The sequence below is a fragment of the Oncorhynchus gorbuscha genome, linkage group LG03 (genome assembly GCF_021184085.1).
Source record: "Oncorhynchus gorbuscha isolate QuinsamMale2020 ecotype Even-year linkage group LG03, OgorEven_v1.0, whole genome shotgun sequence".
Classification (NCBI taxonomy): Eukaryota; Metazoa; Chordata; class Actinopteri; order Salmoniformes; family Salmonidae; genus Oncorhynchus; species Oncorhynchus gorbuscha.
The window spans coordinates 57,530,895-57,553,989 of record NC_060175.1 but is presented as its reverse complement, the minus strand read 5'-3'; the positions used below and the strand labels follow the sequence as shown (position 1 = coordinate 57,553,989).

Here is a 23,095-nt window from a genome sequence, read left to right as displayed (position 1 = left end):
AACAGTAAAGCATATTTTTCATATTTCTCAATGAACACGGCGTGCACTTTAAGACAAAAGAAAAACGACATAAAGTGATGAGTCCAGAAAGCAGTGGGGTCAGGAAATCACAAGCACATGATCAACATGGTATGATCAGAGGTACTACAAGTACATTATCTCAATGCTGCTTTAGGGAAAGAATATGTCCTATACAGGCGTTTCTTCAACCCTCGGTCCCTGGTCTGGCACCGGGCCCCTGAGACATTACTGAGTGGTCCCTCATCTGTCTGACACCAACATCGTCTGATCTTGAGAGAAGCTTTTCAACTAAATGGTCATCCAAAGAGGAGAACCATAGCTTGCCAGTCTCTGGTACAACGAGGGTAGAGAAACACTGTTCGATGCCATTACACTGAACAAGGCTCAACAGCGTAGTACTGCTGTGCTCTGCTCTGCTCTGCTCAACAGTGATTTGTCATTGATCCTGCAGCTAAAGGTCATTCATGTCATACAGCAGCACATGCTGCTGCTGCTGTTTCACAGGGGGACTTTCAGAACCTTACATGGAATGACAGACCCGTCAGCACATATTTACAATGCACCTAGCTCATTTACATAGCTCATTCTGGCTATGCAAGCACCATGGACTAAACCATGCCATATGTTATGAGGGAACATACTTTCTGCCATGTGAATGTCATCATAACCACTGCACAACATTGGAATAGAACACAGCTACACAAAAATGCTGAATTGTTTTCCTGCGCTTCTCGGTTGTGGTGTTTGTTGTTGGCACACGTATACTGACGTGGTTCGACCATGGTCCCAAGCCCAGTGTTGTGGTTGATATGTGTTGGTCGTGTTGGTACTGCCTTTGTCTGATGTGGGTCCTCGGGAGTGTTTAAATAAAGACGGCTCAGTCTGTGTGTTGATTGCACAGGTAGAGAGGAGGGATGGGGAAGCATTGCTTTGAAGTCTCTGGTAATGTGCAGTATGATCAGACGGTTCAGTCTGGGTGACTAACCAATGGGGCAGTGTCCTCCACGTACACAAGCAGCTAGACGGGCTCCACGTAATTAGCAGGATACAAGCCCAGCTGGCCACTGTCCAACCGGCCTTTACACCAACCCTGCTCATCCTCGTCTTCTAGTTTAGTCAGCTCGTCTCCTGTGTACACAGGAAAGAAAGAGAGAAAGAGAGCGAGAGAGAAGGAGGGAGAGAGAGGAAGGTAAAGGTAGAAAGAGACATCATATTGACATACTGTACGATTTTGGATTTTATATTAGATTGAGTTATCAACAAACATGAATTCAATTACAATTCTATTTGAAATCAACCAAACCTTGAAACTCTGTTGTTGATTTTTGGTTGAAATCTGGGTTAAATCTGAGATGTGTGTGTTGATGACTTTTTGCAAACTGTACCTCAAACTGGTGCCAGTTCATATGCATGCCAGGGCCGTGGGTGTTGCTATTGTTTGTTTTCTTTTTGGGATGAAAAATGTAATGAGACAAAAAATAACTTCCTTTTTATCTCTGGAAACCTCGTATCCTACTGTTTGGTTTATATCATATATAAAATAATTAACAAAACAAATATATTTGAAAAGTTCAGGGCACAATTTTAGTGCCTTAACAGCATCCAATCAACAGGCTCTGTTTGTAAAATGTTCAGTTCTTAGTAGTAGTAGTCATAGTAGTAACTTCACTGTCCCAAATGGAAAATTCATCTGTGGCATTACATTTGAAAAAGATAGACATGGCAACATGACAAAAAAACACAGAATTACAACCAAACAACCAAATCGAGTTGTTAGTTCTCGTTGGGATTCTCACCTGCTTTAAAGGTGAGTTCGTCCTGTTCCTGCCCGTCATAGTCATACAGCGCCCTCACCCGCACACCCTTCGCTGACTCCTCCTCAAAGGGGTTGGCCCCACCCCCATTGGTGTCTGAGCCGGAGTTTGGCGCGGCCTGCTCATCGTCTGACCACTCTGCCGACTGGTCCTGGGAGGAGTAGGCCTGGTTCTTATCAGAGCTGCTCACACTATGGAGGAGGAGATTGTTTCAACATCATGGACCATCATCATCAGTTGCAGAACAGTTGACCACAAGTTTCCACACAAAGTTTCCTCCAGTAACTAGGACCACTATCCATCATCATGGTCATCATGTGACCAGCACAGAGGAGAAAGGGCGGTTGCTACGTTCCAGTCGAACCAAGGTGAGTGAATTGGAGACAAACCGGATGTTTCACTTCCATTGTCCTTTAAGAGCTGATCTCTCATACATTCATGTTGACCCAGCACGAGAAAACATGCAACAGAATACACCCCCCCACTTCACTGTTCTGCTATGATCATACTGACAAAGCAAAAACAACTGGGGTGACATTATCCTCTGGCCACTAAACAGCCCTTGTGGGAGATATTACCAAACTCAACTGTGACATGTCACATAGAGTTAATGATACTCTAGCTTGCGATGACATTGCGTGCTTTGCAATTTATGAACCGTTGACTTTACATTCACATGAATCATTGTTGCTATCGCAAGGACACCCGATAAGACAAGACAAGATACATTTTATAGCCCCCATCCAATACGTGGGAAGATGGTCTTGAACAAACAACAGATAGAACATCTCATACACAGAATTCATACTTTGCCTATTGCACAATTCCCTATTGCACCTATGGGCCATTCTGGATCAGGACAAAGTTTGCTTGTCCAAGACTTACCGTACTTGCTTACTATTGCAAAATGGCAATTGCATCACTGACATACTGCACAATGTAAAAAAAGATGTTTTGAGATAAATCCTGCTGTTAGTATCATTAAAAAAATTAAAATGGTCTCTGTGATGACACTCACAGTTATTCTACACGTTAGAGAGGCATCTCTGTTCTACTACAGAAGCTAACCGTAGTGGTGGAGGTGTCTGTGAGACCTACCTGCCCCCGTCTCCAGCCGATGCAGCCACATAGTCCGGGGCCACTGTCACGTTGGTCAGCATGATACCGTCTGCCCCTCTCTTTGACTTCTCTCGCTTGCTGATCATGTGAGTGATCTCAGGGTTGTACTCCTGGAAGGAAGGACGGAAAGAAAGGAAGGACGGATAGACAGAGGGAAGACAGGGAGCAAGCCATAGTTACCAGTCAAAGCCTGGTTGTTCCTGTTCAGTCAATGGGGGAAGTGAATTCAAATGAAGTCATACCAGGAGTTAAAAGTGATCAATTAAACATGTATTGTGAGGCTAACTGGGACGCGGTGGTTGTGTACCTCAAACTGGGGCCAGTTCATATGCATGCCAGGGCCGTGGTTGTTGCTGAACCATTTCAGGTCCTCCTGTGCGCTGGCAGAGGTGATGGTGTGCTCCAGGTCCCTGTACACTGTGGCATAGCTGAAGACAGAGATAGACAGCAGTTACACCTCTGTTCTGACACATTCATCAAGACTCAGTGTACCATTATGGTGGTGCCCAGGTGGTGGGCCAAGGTGTGTGTGTATGTGTGCGTGCGTGCGTGCATGCACGTGTGTGAGTATGGCCCTACCTTTGGTTCTCGGTGAGGTTGAGGTGTCGTTTGATGTCCAACAGCACCTCCCTGAGGAACCGCAGTCTCTTCTCCTCAAACTGCTGACACGTGTCAAACACTGTCTCCATGTTCTCCATGTACTGGGGCGTACAGTTCCTCAGCTCATCCAGAGTCTTCTCATACTTCTCCTTAGCCTGCATGGGGAAGATAATAATAATAATAATAATATGTTAATAACGTGTTAAGGGATAAACAACCACACTTGGCTGTACAGTTCAGAGCTGAGGGGTCGTTGACCCCTACACAGTGAGCTTAATATTTGTTGTATTTTAATGTGTCAGGGACTTTTCATACGGGGTATTTTACTGTCAATATTCTACACATTCTACAGTGACTTTCCTTTTTCTATTCAGTTCGATCGTTCTAGCCTCTGCATAGCAAGGTCTTTAGAAGCTTGGGGTTACTGAGAAGTGGTGGTGATTGATGTTGACCAAGGTTGAACAGTAATTAGGGGTCCTCTCAGTAGCTCTAAGACAGTGTTATTGAACATTAGTCATGGCTCGAGTGGGTCAAGGGGCAGCAAGGCCGTGAAATCATCCCAGTGGCCTCAGCAGAGTAAAGTCCACTATACTAGTAAATAGGTCCTCTCTGGGCTGTAGTTTTTTAACGGGTCAAGAAATACTCCTGGAACTCGTAATGGCAATGAGATGAGAGGCCTCACTAACTTTGACTGTACTTTTGTTTATCCCATGTGTAGCTCTGTGTTGTTGTTGTTTGTCGCGCTGCTTTGCTTTATCTTGGCCAGGTCACAGTTGTAAATGAGAACTTGTTCTCAACTGGCCTACCTGGTTAAATACAGGTGAAAAAAAAAGTATAAAAAAGAAGGAGGAGGAAGAGGAGAATTGAGCAATGGAAGGTGGCAACTGCAGGATTAAGCTCTGCAGTGTGTGACCCAGATTAGTCTTCAAATAGCTGGAGTTGATTTGATTCACTCTCTCCTCTCCACTCGCCTTGATTGCAGCTCTCAGTGTGAATACTGATTAGCAGAAAGGACTCTTCACTGTGATGATAGCTGATGTGTGGTAATCAGTGTTCCGGCACAAAATGGCTGTCGTTTTCTCAGGGTGCTACTGCTATGCCTTGGTGGATGTAAGCTCTTACACCCTGATCTGGGCAGTAGGGGTCTGGGTAGCTCACCTTCTGAGAATCCTGCTTGCACCTGTCCACCTTGTCCAGGAGCTTCTTTTGCTGGTCAGCCGCGACTGAGGCGTCTGCCTTGCTGTTGGCCTCTCTGATCGACGCCACCTTCTCCTCCTTACAAGCCAGGTGGTACGTCTTCTTGGCAGTCTCAAGCTGAGGAGAGAAGAAATTGTATATTTTAGAAGGACATGAACCCTTTGGGGACATCATTGCAATGCAAACGACTTCAAGGTTACAGCAGAGCATGGTGCATGTTCTGATCCGGACCTCAACGTCAATGACAGCTCAATTTTGGGAAAATGCTACATCATTCTAAGTGTAGTTCAGGTGGTTGCCCCTCACCTCCTTGAGCTTCTTGGCCCACGGTTTCTGGGCCTTCTTGAAGCCTTCCTCTGCCTCTCTGGTTTCCTTGAAGCCTCCCATCATCTGTTTGTGGTAGGAGTCCTTCTGCCAGTTCTTCACCTTCTCAAAGTCATTGTTGACCAGGCTGTTCTTCACATCCTGGTGCAGCTCACTTACCTTCTCAGCCTCTGTCATCACTGCCACCCAGGCCCTCTCCACACTGCCGTACTGGGGTCCTGAGGGAGAGGGGGAATGGGGAGGTCCATTAGCAATTTTAGAAACAGAATACTCCAGTATTACTTCATGACTAATAGCAGTTTTATTCCATGGCAAAACTGTCTAGAGAAAAGAAGATCCCGCACATTGCGTTTACGGTACTGACAAAACTCGAAAGAGTTTATTACAAATTCTAAAATGGGTGGTTCGAGCCTTGAATGCTAATTGCCTGATAGCAGTGGTACAGTATATTACATTTACATTTAAGTCATTTAGCAGACGCTCTTATCCAGAGCGACTTATATCAGACCGTATACCCCGGGTATGACACAACATGTATTTATTTTTACTGCTCTAATTAACGTTGGTAACCAGTTTATAATAGCAATAAGGCACCTCGGAGGTTTGTGACATATGTGCCTAAGAACAGCCCTTATCTTTGTTATATTGACCATAAACCACACCCCCTAGACTTTATTGCTTAAAAATAGCATGCACCCACTAAGCACAGACTAATGCCGACGTTGTTTCGATGTCTTTTTTTGGTCCTGTCCCGGCATGTTTTTTTTGGTCTGTTCCTGGTGTGGTCCGGACCGGCCTTGATTTCTGAACCAATCATAGACATCCATGTTTCCCAAGTTTGGAAAGCACAGTACAGCACACTACAGTACAGGAGAGGAGAGAGGAGTATGTGGCTGATAGTGTCATGTGACAGTGGGTGATGGTGTTGGTAGGTCAAAGTTTAATTCATGGAATATGGGTGTGGTATATTGTATATCTTAAATATTTTGCCTATATGCCTACATTCAGATATGGATCCCTCTTTTCAATATTAATTACCCTTCTATTTTGTGACCAGTTATCTGGGGAAAGGGATGTTGTTTCGATTTGCCAATTCGTAGGCAAGTTCTCTGCATTTGAAGCTACTAAGCCCATGAAAACTGGTCTGCGAGGTTCTTGATATGTTTAGCAAGCTCAGACTCCATGTCATCAGCTAAGACCTTGTGTGCGCCTCTGCTACTCAAAAAACAAATGGGTTCCAAAACGGTACTCCGGCAGTTACCGGTCAAGACCCCTTGAGGTTCTTGAGAGAACAGCCAAGGAAGTGAGAGAAGGGAATAAGTCCATTGGAGCAGCAGCAAGGGATGAACAAATAGACTGAATGACACTGAAGAGGCACATTGACAACAAGAAAAGAAAACAAACATGTTCCTGTGAGAAAGAGAATCTACGGCAAGGTGCTACCTAGAACCTAAAACGGTTCTTTGGCTGTCCCCATAGGAGAACCTTTTGAATAACCCTTTTTGGTTCCACGTAGAACACTTTTGGGTTCCATGTAGAGCCCTCTGTCTCACTTTCTTGGCTGCTCTCTCAAGAACCTCAAGTGGGGGGGGGGCAGACATCTGCTTGTTTTACGTTTGTATGCACGGGACATGAGGATGTCTGCTCTGGAACAGTACAAATACACTATCTTGAGTTCATATGCATGACACATTGCGAAAACATTATGCATGTGAATAAAACAGACAAAATGCAATAATCATTTGTATGGGGTATGGTGGCCATTGGCTCAACTTACCCCAAGGTTAACATTTTCACTATATTAGCCCACACATATACAAGGGATGCACTTTCATTGTTGGTTCAAAACCTAGCACAAAACAATCTTAAAACGATCTACTTTGGTTTAGATACAAGCATCATAGAACCTATAACACACTAAATGAATTAGACTTTGTGAAAATACTTTTTGTGGACCTAACTTGCAACTTAAAATGAGGACCTCTTCCTAAACATTTGGGCACATTATTCATTTTGTGTATGGTTTCCGAGAAACAAAGGGTGGCTCAATTAACCCTTTGGCTCAACTTACCCCACTTTCCCCCTACAGCAAAGAAAAGTATATTATAGTTCAATACAGTACAGCACAGCAGAGTACTGTAAATAAATCAAAGTAAAGTTCAGTACAGCTCGGCATGGAAGAGCATGGCACAGTATAATGTACTGTATTGTACCGTACTTTAAAGTAATGTATTGTACTCGACTGTACACTACCCTACTGAATTAAACTGTACTGAATAAAATGTACCGTACCATGCTGTACTCTACTGTGCTCTACTGTACTGAACTGTGCCATACTGTACTGTGCTGTTCAAACTTGTGAAACATAGCGTAGATGTCTGTGTTTCGTTCAGATTTGGTCTGGTCCGGGCTGAACAGATTTGTACTTGTTTTGGGGGCGGAGCTCATTAATGAATAACAATAGTTATTACAGTCAGTGCATTCAATTACAGAAGACGAACAACAACATAAACAGTCATAGCAAGACAAATATATGTCTGTAACCGCTACTGGGAATGTTATTGCAGTTGAAGTGGGCTGTTGGTTTATTCTTGTAGGTTGGACTAGTAAAAGTCTATTTTAGCCTACTGTAGATGGCTCGGGAAGGAGAGGGTAAAGAGGCGGTAGGACTGCTGACAGCAGGGTATGAAAAGCCACAATACCACGCCTCTAACACACATTTTCAGCAGCCTTCACTATCCCATACAGTTCACCAAGAAAAAAAGACTAACAAATAACCTTTGGTAATTCACCTCTGAACTCGTTGGCCTATATCTTAGCCCTAACCTGGATAGAAGAGAATAGACCACCAAGCACACTCATCTGTACAGACTCTACCTCAGGCCTACAAACACCGGACGAAGGTCACATCTTATTTGTCACATGGAGAATACAACAGGTGTAGACTTTGCCGTGAAATGCTTGATTACGTGCCCAGTGAGTCAGTTATAACAAATAATAATACAAAGAAAAGTAGTAACACAAGAGGAATAGAAGACACAATAATGGAACTACGTATATACAGGGAGTATCAGTACCAGATCAATGTGCAGGGGAATGAGGTGTTTGAGGTAGATACTGTATGTGCATGAGGGCAGGGTAAAGTGACTTGGCATCAATAATATAGATATTAATGAGAGTAAAGAACAGAGTAGCAGCAGCATATTATGAGTGCAAAAAGTGTGTGCGCGTTTAGTTGTCTCTGTTTGTTTGTGATGTGTCGGTGTCCGGGTTTGGGTTTGTGGTGTGTTGGTATGAGTGTTGGTGTTATGTGTGTGTGGGTGCATATGTAGTTGTATGTGAATGTGTGTGGGTTTTGTGTGAGAGTGTTTTATTAGTCGTATGTATGGGATACACATGGTACCAAGGAAAGGATTATTTACAGGTTCCTTTTTTCGACAAAGCAACAACAATAAGAAATAATAAAAGATAAGAATACAAACAAAGTAAATGTAAAATTCTCAATGGAATAATATATTAATGTTAACATAAGCATAATACAGGACGGCACAATTATAGTCCGTTATTTACACATGTTTTGGGGAAGGGGGGATTGAGGGAGGAGTCTGGTAGCAGAGGTTGTGATGTGTGTGTCGCATGAGTGTGTATGTGTGTGTGTGTGTGCTAAAGTGTGGAGAATCAGAGCAGGTCAGTCCAGTTCAAGTGTTCAGCAGTCTCATGGCCTGTAGATAAAAACTGGTCTCGGAGTCTGCCGGTATCAGACCTCATGCTCCGATACAATTTCCCTGATGGTAAGTAATTGAACAGTTTGTGGCTGGGGAGTGTGGGGTCCTTGATGATGCTGCGGGCCTTCCTCAGGCACCGTTTCGAGTAGATATCCTGGATGGGTGGGAACATGGTTCCAGTGATGTACTGGGTCATCTTCACCAGCCACTGGAGGGCATTGCAGTCGTGGACAGAGCAATTCCTGTACCACCTCCCAGGATGCTCTCGGTGGTGAAGCTGTAGTATTTGGAGGACCCGGGGTGGCATGGCCAATTTCTTCAACTGCCTTAGGAGGTAGAGATGCTGTTGCACCATCTTGACAAGAGTGGTGGGGTTGTTGGTCCTCGTCAAGTTCTCGGTCATGTGCCGACTCTCTCTACTGCAGTCCCATTTATGCGGAGGTGGGAATGTTCCATCCTCTGCTTCTTGAAGTCAACAATTAACTCCTTTGCTTAAGGAGGGAAAAGTTGTTGTCCTAGCCCCACATTGCCAGTTCACTTACTTCGTTCCTATTGGCTGACTCGTTGTTGTTGGTTATCTGGCCTACAACCGTGGTGTCGTCAGCAAACTTGATGATGGAGTTGGTGTCGTGCAAAGCCACGCAGTCGTGGGTGAACAGAGAGTACAGTAGACGGCGGAGGACACCACTGGGGGTCCATGTGTTAAGAGTCAGTGTGGAGGAGGTGCTGTTGCCAATCCTCACAGCCTGTGGTCTGCCGTTCAGGAAGTCCAGGTTCCAGTTGCAGAGGGTGGTGTCCAGACCCAGGGCTGTGAGCTTGGTGTCGAGCTTGGAGGAAGTGCTGAAAGGTAGTCAATGAACATCATTCTCAAATAGGTGTTAATCTTGTCCAGATGTCTTTACAGCGGTGTGAATAATGTTGAAAATGGCATGTTCCATAGATCTGTTGGAACAGTAGACAAATTGGAGTGGGTCCAGTGTGTGGACTATGACCAGCCTCTCAAAGCGCTTCATGTTGACCGGGGTGAGTGTGACAGGGGGATAATCATTTGGGCATGTCACCTTTTCTTGGGCTCTGGGGTGGCGTTCTCCTTGAAGCAGGTGGGGATTTCAGCCTGGGACAGGTTGAAGATGTCAGAGAAGACGCCCGTCTCGCTGGTCAGCACACACTGGACGCGGCCAGGGATGCCACCTGGGCCGGCGGTTTGGTGAGGAGTATTCACTCTTTTGAGAGTTTCTCACATCAGCCTCAGAGAGCGAAAGCACTTGATAGTCCGGAGAAGAGACAGCCTTCCAAGATGGCTCGGTATTGTCTGCCTCGAAACGAGCATAGAACGTGTTAAGCTCGTTTTGGGAGGGAGGCTTTGGTGGGCACCACAACGCTGGATTTGCCTTTATAGTCTGTGTTAGTCTGTAGTCCTTGCCACATGCGTCACGAGTAGAGTCTGTATTTAGTCTGTATTGTCTTTTTGCATCCCTAATGGATTTGTGGAGCTCGTACCTGCTTGCCTTGTACACATTGCGCACCACAGAGTCATCAAGGTTCATTCTGCCGACATTGAATGCTGCAGTACGGGCTCTCAGCGTGGAACAGATATCACCGTTCATACAGGGTTTTTGGTTGGGGTATGTCTGGACTGTTATTGTGGGTACAACATCATCAACACATTTCCTAATGAAGCCTGTGACTGACAATGCATATTCCTGAATGTTGATGGATGAGTCCTGGGTGGAGGAATCTTTGAACATATTTCAATCAGTATTCTCAAAACAGTCCTGCAGCATTGAGTCTGCATCCTTTGTCCAGCGCCACACTATTCTCTGTGTCGGTGGCTCCCTCTTGAGTTGCTGCTTGTACCCAGGGAGTAGGGACAGAGAGACGTGATCTGATTGGCCGAAGTGGGGGGAGGGGATGGCTTTGTACGTGTCACAGATGTTTGCATATACAGTACATGGTCCAGCACATTTTTTTTCTTTCGGGGCAGAATAAATGTTGTTGATATTTTGGCAAACATTTTTCACCCACAACAACAAAAAAGACTGCTTCCAGGTGAGAGTATTCTTGCTGACGAATGATCTTGTACAATTCCTGAGTGCTGCGTTTGCTTGTGGTAGTATGTACAGTACACAGCTGTGATAATAGTGAATTCCTTTGGCATATGGTGGGGTCTGCATGTCTTCAACTTCAGTACACCAGGAATTGTTGATGATGAAACATCTTACTTTATTATATATATTATTATTATTATTATTATTATTATTTTTTGTAATATTTTTTGTATTTTTTTTTACCTTTATTTAAGTAGCCAAGTCAGTTAAGAACAAATTATTATTTAAATGATGGCCTACACCGGCCAAACCCGGACGACACTGGTCCAATTGTGCGCCGCTCTATGGGACTCCTAATCATGGCCGGTTGTGATACAGCCTGGATTTGAACCAGGGTGTCTGTAGTGACGCCTCTAGCACTGAGATGCAGTGCCTTAGACTGCTGCGCCACTCGGGAGGCTTACCTGAAGTCGCCATTTGATCCATACGGAAAATGGAAACGGCGTCTGGTTGATTAGCAGAGTCAAGTGTATCGTCTATAACCCATGCCTCTGTAAAAAAAAAAAAACACAGCATTCCCTGATGTCCCTCTGTGATTGAAGCCTTGCTCTGATTTCACAACTTTTATTTTCCAGCGATTGGACATAGGCCATCAGGATACTAGGAAGAGGAGACCGTGTAGCACGTCTTTTCTGCTGAGCTTTGAGATCCCCCTTTTCTTCCTCTTCTTCATCACCGGAGCTGCTTTCAGTTATCCTTGTCAGCAGCAACAAGTAAGCCTGCTGTGCAGGGAACAAAGGAGTGAATGTTTTATTCCAGATCAGGGAGGCTGAGAGATAAGTGTGTAGCTTTCGATTCATGATCCAGAAATGTTGTCGGTCGTAGGAAATGATTGAACCAACATCCTGAGAAAACAAAGTCAGAATTCCAAGCAAAATTGCCATATAAAAGCAAAGTCGGGCAGTAGTGTGTGAGTGAGTAGTGTTTACATACACTCAGTGGCCAGGTTATCAGGTATACCCATTTAGTACTGGGTCGGACACCCTTTGCCTGCAGAGCAGCCTGAATTCTTCGCGGAATGGATTGTACAAGGTGTACGATTCTTGCCATTCTTCTTCTTCTTCTTTCATCAACAAGCTGTTTTCAACCACGGGACTGCCGCTGACTGGTTATTTTTTGTTTGTCTCACCATTCTATGTAAATCCTAGAGACTGTCATGCGTGAAAATCCCAAGAGGCCTGGCACTGACGATGATACCTCACTTAAAGTCGCTTAGGTAACTCGTTTTGCCCATTCTAAGGTTGAATCAAACATAACTAAATGCCTCGATGCCTGTCTGCCTGCTTTATATTGCAAGCCACGGCCCCTTGACTCACTGTGAACGGGGTGGTATACCTACTTAACTGGCCCCTGAGTGTATAGCCTTGTTAGTGTGCAAATAGTCACTGCAGGTAGTCCGGGTAACCATTTAATTAATTGGGGGTAGAAGCTGTCTCTCAGCATGTTGATCCGAGAGCCAATGCTCTGCTACTGTTTTCCAGACAGGAGCAGAGTGAACAGTCTATTGCTTCGGTGGCTGGAGTTGGGCCTTCCTCTGACACCGCCTGACATAGAGGTCCTGGATGGCAGGGAGCTCGGCCCCAGTGATGTACTGGGCTCTCTGCTCCCCCCTCTGTAGCGTTTTGCAGTCGGAGGTACTGAGGTAGATTTGCAACCACTCAAGATGCTCTCGATGATGCTCTCGATGGTGCTGTAGACATTTTTGAGGATCTGAGGGCCAAAAATGTTCAGCCTCCTGAGGGGGAAGAGCCACTGCCATGCCCTCTTCGGGACTGTGTGGACCATGTTCATTTAAGTCCTTGGTGATGTGGACGTCAAGGAACATGTAGCTTTCTACCCACTCCACTACAGGCCCATCGATGTGGATGGGGGCATGCTCTTGCACACCCGCAGCAGGCCACCCGCAGCAGGCCACCCGCAGCAGGCCACCCGCAGCAGGCCACCCGCAGCAGGCCACCCGCAGTAGGCCACCCGCAGTAGGCCACCCACAGTAGGCCAGTAGGCCACCCGCAGTAGGCCAGACCTATTGTTCGACTAACGGCAAAAGGAATGAACAGCAGGGGAAAAGGAAGACATTTGCACTCCATTCATCCGCTGGTTTCAATAAGCAATAACCACAAATTAATTTCAAGATGATCAGAAACCATCATCACCCATTGTGAATAGGTCACAACGGCCTCAACCACCGTCTCCATGAGATAGGAAAAAACAAGACAGGTTCATGTCTCAACTGTCCTCCAGCAGAAACGACAGATCACGTCCTCTTTCGCTGTCAAACCTAACGACATCAAAGGCAAACGATCAGAAGAACGATCACATCCCTGGGAATAACCGTATACCTGGGTGACCATATTATCGCCTCCCTACCACTGAGGAAGTACAGTTCCCGCTCAGCTCAGTCAAAACTGTTCGCTGCTCTGGCTCCCCAATGGTGGAACAAACTCCCTCACGACGCCAGGACAGCGGAGTCAATCACCACCTTCCGGAGACACCTGAAACCCCACCTCTTTAAGGAATACCTAGGATAGGATAAAGTAATCCTTCTCACCCCCCCCCCCCTTAAAATATTTAGATGCACTATTGTAAAGTGGTTGTTCCACTGGATGTCATAAGGTGAATGCACCAATTTGTAAGTCGCTCTGGATAAGAGCGTCTGCTAAATGACTTAAATGTAATGTAAATGTACCGCCAAACTGGCGGTCACAAGTCATGAAGGCAGTCGAATTCCATGTAACCTAGTCATGCTAATTAGGCTTCTTCAAGCTATGATGCTGCTGATGGTTAGTAGCCTACCAAACTTGCTAACTGCCTGGTACCCAGGGCGGCAGCGTAGCCTAATGGTTAGAGCGTTGGACTAGTAACTGGAAGGTTGCGAGTTCAAACCCCCAAGCTGACAAGGTACAAATATGTCGTTCTGCCCCTGAACAGGCAGTTAACCCACTGTTCCCAGGCAGTCATTGAAAATAAGAATGTGTTCTTAACTGACTTGCCTGGTTAAATAAAGGTAAAATTTAAAAATTCTATTGTCCCTATAATCACCCTGACATCAATGCAAATCTAATCGAAAATATAGTCAAACACTTCATGAGAGCCCATGAGCTCATTTTGTGCAACATTTCTATAGGCCATGCAAGAAAACAGAGTGATGGCCTCTATTAAAAAGAGGAGAATCCCATGAGCTTTCTAAAGGCTAGGCCTACTATGTTTATTTCTAAACTTTTCTAATATTAAGTACATTGCTTATATTTACAACAGGAATATAGCCTACCTGGCAGTCATGAAAATGAACCACGGGAAAAGTGTCCTCCTTTCGCTATTTAAGTGCATAGATGACATGTATTTTTTTCCGCTGCCCCTGTTTCGAGACCGGTGCATGATAATGGTGCATTCTAAATCAAAACAGATTTCACACATATATTATTTAGTATAAGTAAAGACAAGATTAAATCAAGAATAGTCTGATGGGCAACAATATTAGCTTGTGAATTAAATGTATCACTTGTGAATGATGCCCAGCATAAGGCAAGAAATAATGCCTTTCTTTGTTGACTTTTTCTAGTCATAATCGCACACCTCAAGTAGTCTAGCCCATAAGGCCTAGATGTTTTGATAAGGTTTGTATCACAACTAAAGTGGCCTAATATCTTCTTAAAATTAAGCACATTAATCTGCTTTACAAGGGGTGTAGAGCCTAACTGACATATGTAAGCAGTGCATGAGTTTCAAGATTGGGGAAGATCTTTTTCACATAAATGCACCTTTATAATAAAAGCATAATCGCATTTGCAGTAACTTTTGATCATGGTGTTTTCCCGCTAACGGAAAATTAATATAGCATACTGCCTTGTGTGCATTGCAGCGCTTATAATGTGAAGAAATCGCCTAATAGTTTATCAACATTTTAAGCTAAACGTTCATCTGTTGTGTCAGCCTCACTGCGTAAAAATGCTGTCCTTCTGAAATAGACTACATTTTCCTCATATCATCATTTTTTAGACCCGTCTAAAATAAATAATGGATTTTTTTGTGAAGGTGTAGGCTACATTACATGGATTTACTATACTTTAAAAAAATGTAGATGTTCCAAAGGTCTGCATCAGTGGCTTGTAGGCTCCGTGTGAAAGCCAGGAGATGCTAAGTGTATTTATGTTAATTAACGGTCAATTACCATGAGACCAGTAGTTATTTGCTTGACAGTCACCAGCTGATGAAAGCCCTAGTCCAGAACAAATTGTAATTCTCTCAGCAATCATTTCCTTCCTGCATTCCCATAGGGTGGCGCACAATTGGCCCAGCGTCATCCGGGTTAGGGGAGGGTTTGGCCGGGGTAGGCCATCATTGTAAAATAACAATGTGTTCTTAAATAAAAGGTTAAATAAATCATTTTTAGATTACAGTGCAAAGTGTAGAATACCTCCATAGTCTCCAACATACTCCAGCCATGTAGGTGGTGGTACTGCACCTAATATTGCACCACCATAAAACCCCAACGAAGAAGCAAAGTAGGTTGGACTTCATCATTGCTGCCAGTTTGAAAGCTTTTGAAAAAGCTAACATAAGTGCATGTGACAGAAGGGAAGCAATAATAAATATTATATGTTGCAATCTTTGGTCGGCTCCTCCTTCCGTGATTAAATGGATTAGAAATGGATTATTGTGATATAATTCTTACTTCATTGAGCATGTACAATATGTGCAGTTGAAATTAGACATAGAACCAATGACCAAAAATAGGTATTTTCAATGTCTGTAAATTATGTTTATTCAACTTTCATTCAGAACCGAAAATTTCAACGTCCGGAAAATAATTATTTTCAACATCCAGAAAATGTGTTTATTTTGACCTTTTATTCTGAACCTAAAATGAACATAACTTCAATGTCTGGAAAATATGTCATTTAGACATCTTTTTTTTGTTGCTAACTGGGCACCAACATTGTGAGCTGCTGGGTTTGTGTCTCCCCTCCTCCCCTCGTACCTTTATCCACCAGCTGTCTCCATCTCTTGGACCAGTCGGTCAGCTGCTGGCTGTAGGCCTTCTCAATTTTGGCACGCTCTTGTATACAGTTCATCAGGTCATTGCAGAGCCTGTGGCCGTCATCAATCCGCTTCACAGCACGCTTGTAGTTCCCCACCTTTCATAGGCACCAGAATGAGAGGCATTTCAATTACATTCAACACATTCCACCTTAAAAGCCCATTTATGGTAATTCCGGTATCTACATTGGCTGTATAGTATTTGGCAAGGACTCGGAGGGCTTCATGTGGGCAGAGCTCTTCCCGGGTCCGGCAGAATCATATTACTCTGGGCACTGGCCGAGTCCATTTCAGCTCATCCAGCCCGATTCACTTTTTCAGGAGTAGGGCCATTTTAGTTTTTTATTCAGCAGGGGATGAAATTCAAATACATTTTTTTTTAAATGTGATACATTTAACCTCTATCGAATTTGTTAGCTTATTAAAAGCTAAACTGTGTTACAGTCTCTGCGGTCCTAAAGCTGTCAGAGATGGTCCCTAATTTAGAGAATCTCTGATGCTTTTGCTTTTACTACAGGCCATTGTAGGGTTTTTTGTAGTTTCTGTCCACCTAATTGAAAAGTGCACATTCACTTCCATAACGTTTGTTCTAGGCAACCAGTATGTAAGATAAAAGTGCACAATAATACAGGATACCCTTACTGCATTTTAACGGCAGTGCATTTTTGTAAAACTGTGGTACAATGAAATAATGGTTGTTTTATTAATGGCATCTGGTTGCTTACTGTGTGTGTTGGATTCTAATGGTAATATTTTGTCTGTGTTAGCCAATTACACGGTTTATTGTGCTGTACATTTTCTTCTGTTCAACTGAATGCAATGTTGATGTTCAATTATGACTAACTACATTTCTTTTCAGGTTTGAACAAATAACACAGACCTATGCATTTTATTTCAATATCCTATTACAATTTACCAGGGTTTACAAAACCCCCTTTTTTAATCAATAATTAGTCATATTATTGCACCTGAATTTGACCTTGAAAATATGCCTATTATATTTTCATTTCAGTAGCTAAATAAGGAGGTAGGCATTTTTCAGTAGCTAAATAAGGAGGTAGGCATTTTTCAGTAGCTAAATAAGGAGGTAGGCATTTTTCAGTAGCTAAATAAGGAGGTAGGCATTTTTCAGTAGCTAAATAAGGAGGTAGGCATTTTTCAGTAGCTAAATAAGGAGGTAGGCATTTTTCAGTAGCTAAATAAGGAGGTAGGCATTTTTCAGTAGCTAAATAAGGAGGTAGGCATTTTTCAGTAGCTAAATAAGGAGGTAGGCATTTTTCAGTAGCTAAATAAGGAGGTAGGCATTTTTCAGTAGCTAAATAAGGAGGTAGGCATTTTTCAGTAGCTAAATATGGAGGTAGGCATTTTTCAGTAGCTAAATAAGGAGCTAACGTTAGCTCTCTGGCTAATCGTCTATGTACATTTACATTTGTACCTGTTGTAGCCATTGGTTGTACCTAGCTAGCTTTTTTATATAGGTTTAGTTAGTGACAGTAATTGTGTGTATGTGTGTGTGTGAATATTGTCATGTCAACATTTAGTCATGCTAGCTGTGTGTGTGTGGGAGAGAGATGGTTAATGAATACACATATAGGAAACATTGATTGTGTGTGAGACATAAGCTGGCCTTTTTCTTGAAACGTGTACCCCCAATGTGGATGTGAAGTTTTTCTTCATTCATCAGGTATTTTTGTGAATTTTGTATTTGACAATACATTTAGCCTATCCCTGCTCCCCTTCAACACTAATTCTAACAATACACCTGTCAACTGCCTATTTCATTTCCTGATTACTTTAAAAAAACAGGAATCTTCTAGCTTGGAAGGAAGGATGGAGGATGGAACAAAGGGAAGGAGTACATTAGTTATCCAGTCTGCTGACTGAGAAATGTAAACAGTCTATGTTTTGCTGTCTATCTCTCTGCGTCTGTCTGTCTGACTGCAAGATTGCTGAGGGGCAACATAGTCAATGTACTTGCTATTCTAAGTCCAACTTAGTGAAGACCTTAGGTAATGGTTAATTATGATTAGTCTCAGTTTTTATAGCTCCTGAAACATGTCAATGACCTGATGCAAGGGGAGAATCTCAATTGCATACACCTCGCTCCTCTGTCCTTCTCATCCAATGGGTTTTGAGAAGGAAGTGAGGGGAGAGGACGCAAAGAGTATGAAATTGAGATTCTCCCATGGCCTCTACAGCAGTGCTTGGCCACCCACTCAGTTAGCAGTGACCTATTCTGCCACATCCCATGGAAAGGAGTGAGCAGAACCACCCCTTCCTTTGCATCAGGTCTCACTGAGACTGGATTCCCCAAGAGGTACATGCTATTCAGCTAATGAAGCGCAAGAAGAATGTTACGGTGGGTGTAGCGAAACGCTTATGTTCCTAGCTCCAACAGTACAGTACTATCTAGCAATACACAACAATACACACACATCTAAAAGTAAAATAATGGAATTAAGAAATATATCAATATTAGGATGAGCGATGTTGGAGTGGCATTTGACTAAGACACTGTATAATAGAATATAGTATATACATATGAAATTAATAAAGCAAAATGCAAACACGTGTGCAGAATGCAGATAAGAGGAACAGCTTTGCAAATTACATTTACATTTAAGTCATTTAGCAGACGCTCTTATCCAGAGCGACTTACAAATTGGTGCATTCACCTTATGACATCCAGTGGAACAGCCACTTTACAATAGTGCATCTAAATATTTTAAGGGGGGGGGGGGTGAGAAGGATTACTTTATCCTATCTAAGTATTCCTTAGAGGTGGGGTTTCAGGTGTCTCCGGAAGGTGGTGATTGACTCCGCTGTCCTGGCGTCGTGAGGGAGTTTGTTCCACCATTGGGGAGCCAGAGCAGCGAACAGTTTTGACTGGGCTGAGCGGGAACTGTACTTCCTCAGTGGTAGGGAGGCGAGCAGGCCAGAGGTGGATGAACGCAGTGCCCTTATTTGGGTGTAGGGCCTGATCAGAGCCTGGAGGTACTGAGGTGCCGTTCCCCTCACAGCTCCGTAGGCAAGCACCATGGTCTTGTAGCGGATGCGAGCTTCAACTGGAAGCCAATAACACCCATTTCTAACTATGTTTGTGGCAGGAGTGATATGACAAACACAGCTTTTGAAATATATAGTATTGGATCGTCTCTTTACGTCTACTTCCATTTTTTGCATTTACTTTTCTTTTTTTTAAGACTGCCAAGCCGTTCTCAATTGGGGGAACCTCTTGTCTGAGACAATGTCCGCAGGATTATGGGACGACGTGTTAATAAAAAGTTATTTTATCAAGCATAACTTTACCATTTAGAGATGAGTAAAATACTGTCATTATCCAACTCCTGTCTAATGTTGATATTCTCTTTTATAAAATGTTTCAGAGTGATAACCAATGAATTAATGACCCACTTCAATATGAAGGGACAAAGGAGCGAACATGCCTTCGCTACCACTCATGTGTGTTCCATTGTAGTTGGCAAGTAAATGTGAGCTGTTGATACATTTGACATAGACAATTAATTTTTGGGGGTAGATTCTCTTAAGAATATTTTACTGTGCGTTACTGTTCTGTTGTGTCCTGCATACCCACATTATGCCAATAGTTTATTTTTTGTATTTTTTTTATGCTTAGAGAAAGTGTCATGAAAAGCCAGAAAACTCAGGTTGATGTGTTGCAGGCCCTCTGGAAAGTCCTAAAATATGCCCCTGATCGCCATGGTGGAGGAGAATGCAAAGTATGTGTATGACCTCTGTCCTTGCCAACAAAGGGTATATAACAAAGTATTGAGATAAACTTTTGTTATTGACCAAATACTTATTTTCCACCATAATTTGCAAATAAATTCATTAAAAATCCTACAATGTTTTCTGATGATTTTCTGGATTTTGTTTCCTAATTTTGTCTGTCATAGTTGAAGTGTCCCTATGATGACAATTACAGGCCTCTCATCTTATTAAGTGGGAGAACTTGCACAATTGGTGGCTGACTAAATACTTGTTTGCCCCACTGTATGTCTTTTTTAACTGACAAATAAAAGCAACCAATCAATTCAAATTGTGCAGCGGCCAATTGATGAATGGAAAGCGACATCTGTCACAAAACACCAAAACATTTAATGACATTCGGAAAAGATGGCATCAAAATGTTGACAATCCGATTTCACCCCTAGCTGATCATTGTCTGCATCCGGCTCTGATCATAGTGTAACGAAACAGGCAGGAAGAGTGAGCTTGTCTGTGGTGAACCCTCAACCTTCTGGCCTGTAGCCTTACGTAGAATCGACTGTGCCACAAAAGCATGCTGAAGTGGCGAAGTCGATATCCACGCTTATAAACACAGGGTCGCTACAGTTATTGTTATTTGTGGTCGTAAACATTATTTTGGATTCATTCTATGAATGGGGAGGGTGTTACAATCATGTGAACATATTTTTAACTTGGGAGGGGGGGGGGGCAATTTATGTTTTTATGACACCTTGAGTTGGACCAGCCCCTTCCCGCCAGTAAATTTTGATCTGTCCTTTACTTTATGCAGATGTAAAAATAAAAAAATGTTGTAGATTTGTTTTTGCCATTGCTTGATCGATTTTAAAAGTAAGAATATGTTGTAGATTTAAACTGTATTGGTGCCTATGGAAACAAATATAAATGTAATGAACAATCTTTTCAATATCCACATTTATGATTTATGAGAGATTACAATTATGACCAACTAACTGGTTGTATGGTGTGTCAAAAAAAAGATGTAATTCTGGTCAGTAAAAATACTTCCTTTTTTCAACTAGTTTGCTACCAGAATAAGACGTCATATAAAGACGTCATACTGACGTTCCGGTCACCTGTCAAACATGTAATCTACAACAGCAGTAGTCCCTAGAGTGGGATACTGTATCATACACACACACACACAAAATCCCTCTACAACCGCAGCCCTAGTCAGCGGCCTGTCACGCTGCCAGCTCTGCCGCAAAGCCATAGGAGGGTGATGCAGAGCGTGGACACCTTGGTTACTGGTCCAAATCCCACTTAAAGGGATGCCTGTTTGACTTTATATGAATGTATCTCTGTAGGCAAACAGTTGTGGTCTGTTCTCACCTCCCAGAAGCTGTCTGTGCCATCCTCCTGGCTGGCCGACTCATCGTAGATGCCCGACATGATCCTAGAGGGCTTGAGGAGGTTGTGGGAGTCTGCAGCAGAGTCACGGTCGTCATGCACTGAGGGGAGGAGAGAGAGGATCGTCAATAATAGCAATACAATGGTGATCAGTTGCTTTTATCCAAACTACAAAAAAAATATGAAAAGAGGCCATTTCAGAGATTGCGTGTGAGAATTGAAAACCAAGTATTTAAGTGGTCGTTGTGAATATAATGTTCCCTTTCTTTCGTAATATCATGACATGTTATTCAGATGTAGAAGATGTGAAAGAACTAATGACAGAAGAGCAACAGAAAACAACAGCCAAGCTACCAGTTTCAAATACACGAGGTAGTATTAAGAAAGTGTTCAAGTTGCTCATCCTGAGAATGTACACAGACATTGTGCCAAGACAAGGTTGATTTATCTGTTAATAAAGCACCGTTTGTCTGTTAATAAAGGAATCCCTGATGTGGCCCCTTGCATTATGGAGGAGTCAACTGTACCCAGCTAGCACATTTGGTTTCTTGGAAGTTGTGGGAACGCATGTTTTTGGTTTCCCATTGTTTCAGGGAATGAAGCCATACGTTTCCTGACAGGTAGAACTGAATGTTTTTTAAATGTTCTGAAAACGGAAGTGAAAATGTTGCCTGTTCTGGGAACAAAAATGTTTAGGTTGCAGGGAGGTTCTGAGAACATTTTACTGAGGTTCCTTGAAAGTTTTCCTGTGAAGTTTAATTAACATTCTGAGAAAGAAAATTATAGATTATTTGAAAGTATTAAATATGGTTCAGATAACATTCGTGTTTAAAACGGGAACGTTTTTCATCCAAAAATGAAATTACTGTCCCCAGAGTTTCAAGAGGTTAAGTGTTGTGATTGTTTTAAGCATAATTTAAAGGTCATTTGGAGGTTTTTGAATAAATTCCTTGAAACTTGGCGCCGGAGAAAAGGGCAGACGTTTTACGTGCCCCCGACCGATTGTGTTTTTTTGTTCGTTTATTTGCATTGTTTGTAAGTCATTTGTTTTAATTATTTTGTACATAATGTTGCCGCTTCCGTCTCTTATGACTGAAAATAACTTCTGGACATAAGAACTGTGATTACTCACTATGGACTGGCAGAATCATTTTCTTCCTTTAATGAGTCTGACGCGAACCATATACTGCTTTCTCGGGAACAGGCCCAGAACCCCGGAATTTGCGTGAAGAAGAGGCAGAGAAAAAGGGGCGGGAGGGCGGGCTGCCTTCTGAGAATTTGTAGGCGATCGAATAAACCCCCACTTCTTTCCATTCTGTTCTGGGAATAAAATAGATGACCAAGCGGAAGATTAAACTACCAACGGGACATTCAAAACTGTAATATCATATGCTTCACAGAGTCGTGGATAAACGACGACACTATCAACATGCAGTTAGCTGGTTATAAGCTTCACCGGCAGGAGAGGTCAGACAAGGGGCGGCAGACTATGTATTTTTGTAAATAACAGCTGGTGCATGATATCTAAGGAAATCTCACACTATTGCTCGCCTGAGGTAGAGTATCTCATGATAAGCTAAAGACCACACTATCTCCCTAGAGAGTTTATCTGTATTTTTAGTAGCCGTTTACATACCACCACAGTAAGAGTCTGGTACTGAGACCACTTTGAATGAGCTGTATTCCGCCATAAGCAAACAAGAAAACGCTCACCCAGATGCAGTGGTCTTAGTAGCTGAGGACTTTAACGCAGGGAAACATAAATCAGTTTTACCAAATTTCTATCAGCGTGTTAAATATGCAACCAGAGGAAAAGTAAGTAAGCGTTTCACTGTAAGGTCTACCTGTTGTATTCGGCACATGTGACCAATTTGATTAGATTTGATTTGAATGTTTCAATAAGACTTAATAACACTGCTGGCTTAGTTTGGGTTAGCTGTTTTGAACAACAAGCACAGATAGTACACATGGGAATTCATTTGCTTAGGCATTAACCATGCCACCTCATGCCAACACATTTTATTTATTTATT

General features: G+C 42.9%; 1 protein-coding gene and 1 long non-coding RNA gene across 5 annotated transcripts in view; one reads left to right on the top strand and one right to left on the bottom strand.

Moving 5' to 3' along the window:
* pacsin1b (protein kinase C and casein kinase substrate in neurons 1b) overlaps positions 1-23,095 on the bottom strand; it is a 63,137-nt gene continuing 40,042 nt past the window's right edge. For 3 of the 4 annotated variants that reach the window (XM_046343080.1, XM_046343079.1, XM_046343081.1), the window contains exons 2-10: positions 21,046-21,164; positions 15,887-16,043; positions 5,058-5,293; positions 4,713-4,868; positions 3,534-3,709; positions 3,262-3,382; positions 2,934-3,064; positions 1,818-2,026; positions 1-1,149 (exon numbers count right to left, since the gene is read on the bottom strand). In XM_046343080.1, coding sequence (XP_046199036.1) covers positions 1,040-1,149; positions 1,818-2,026; positions 2,934-3,064; positions 3,262-3,382; positions 3,534-3,709; positions 4,713-4,868; positions 5,058-5,293; positions 15,887-16,043; positions 21,046-21,105 — 1,356 coding nt within the window. In that variant the 5' untranslated portion in view covers positions 21,106-21,164 and the 3' untranslated portion in view covers positions 1-1,039. Of the gene's footprint in view, positions 1,150-1,406; positions 1,467-1,817; positions 2,027-2,933; positions 3,065-3,261; positions 3,383-3,533; positions 3,710-4,712; positions 4,869-5,057; positions 5,294-15,886; positions 16,044-21,045; positions 21,165-23,095 lie in introns of all 4 variants that reach the window. The other variant, XM_046343082.1, reaches the window with a different exon arrangement.
* Positions 10,725-23,095, top strand: part of LOC124031618 — a 49,562-nt gene continuing 37,191 nt past the window's right edge. Inside the window, exons 1-2 of the long non-coding RNA XR_006838144.1 lie at positions 10,725-10,849; positions 11,484-11,621. This is a non-coding gene — a long non-coding RNA (uncharacterized LOC124031618). The remainder of the gene's footprint in view (positions 10,850-11,483; positions 11,622-23,095) is intronic.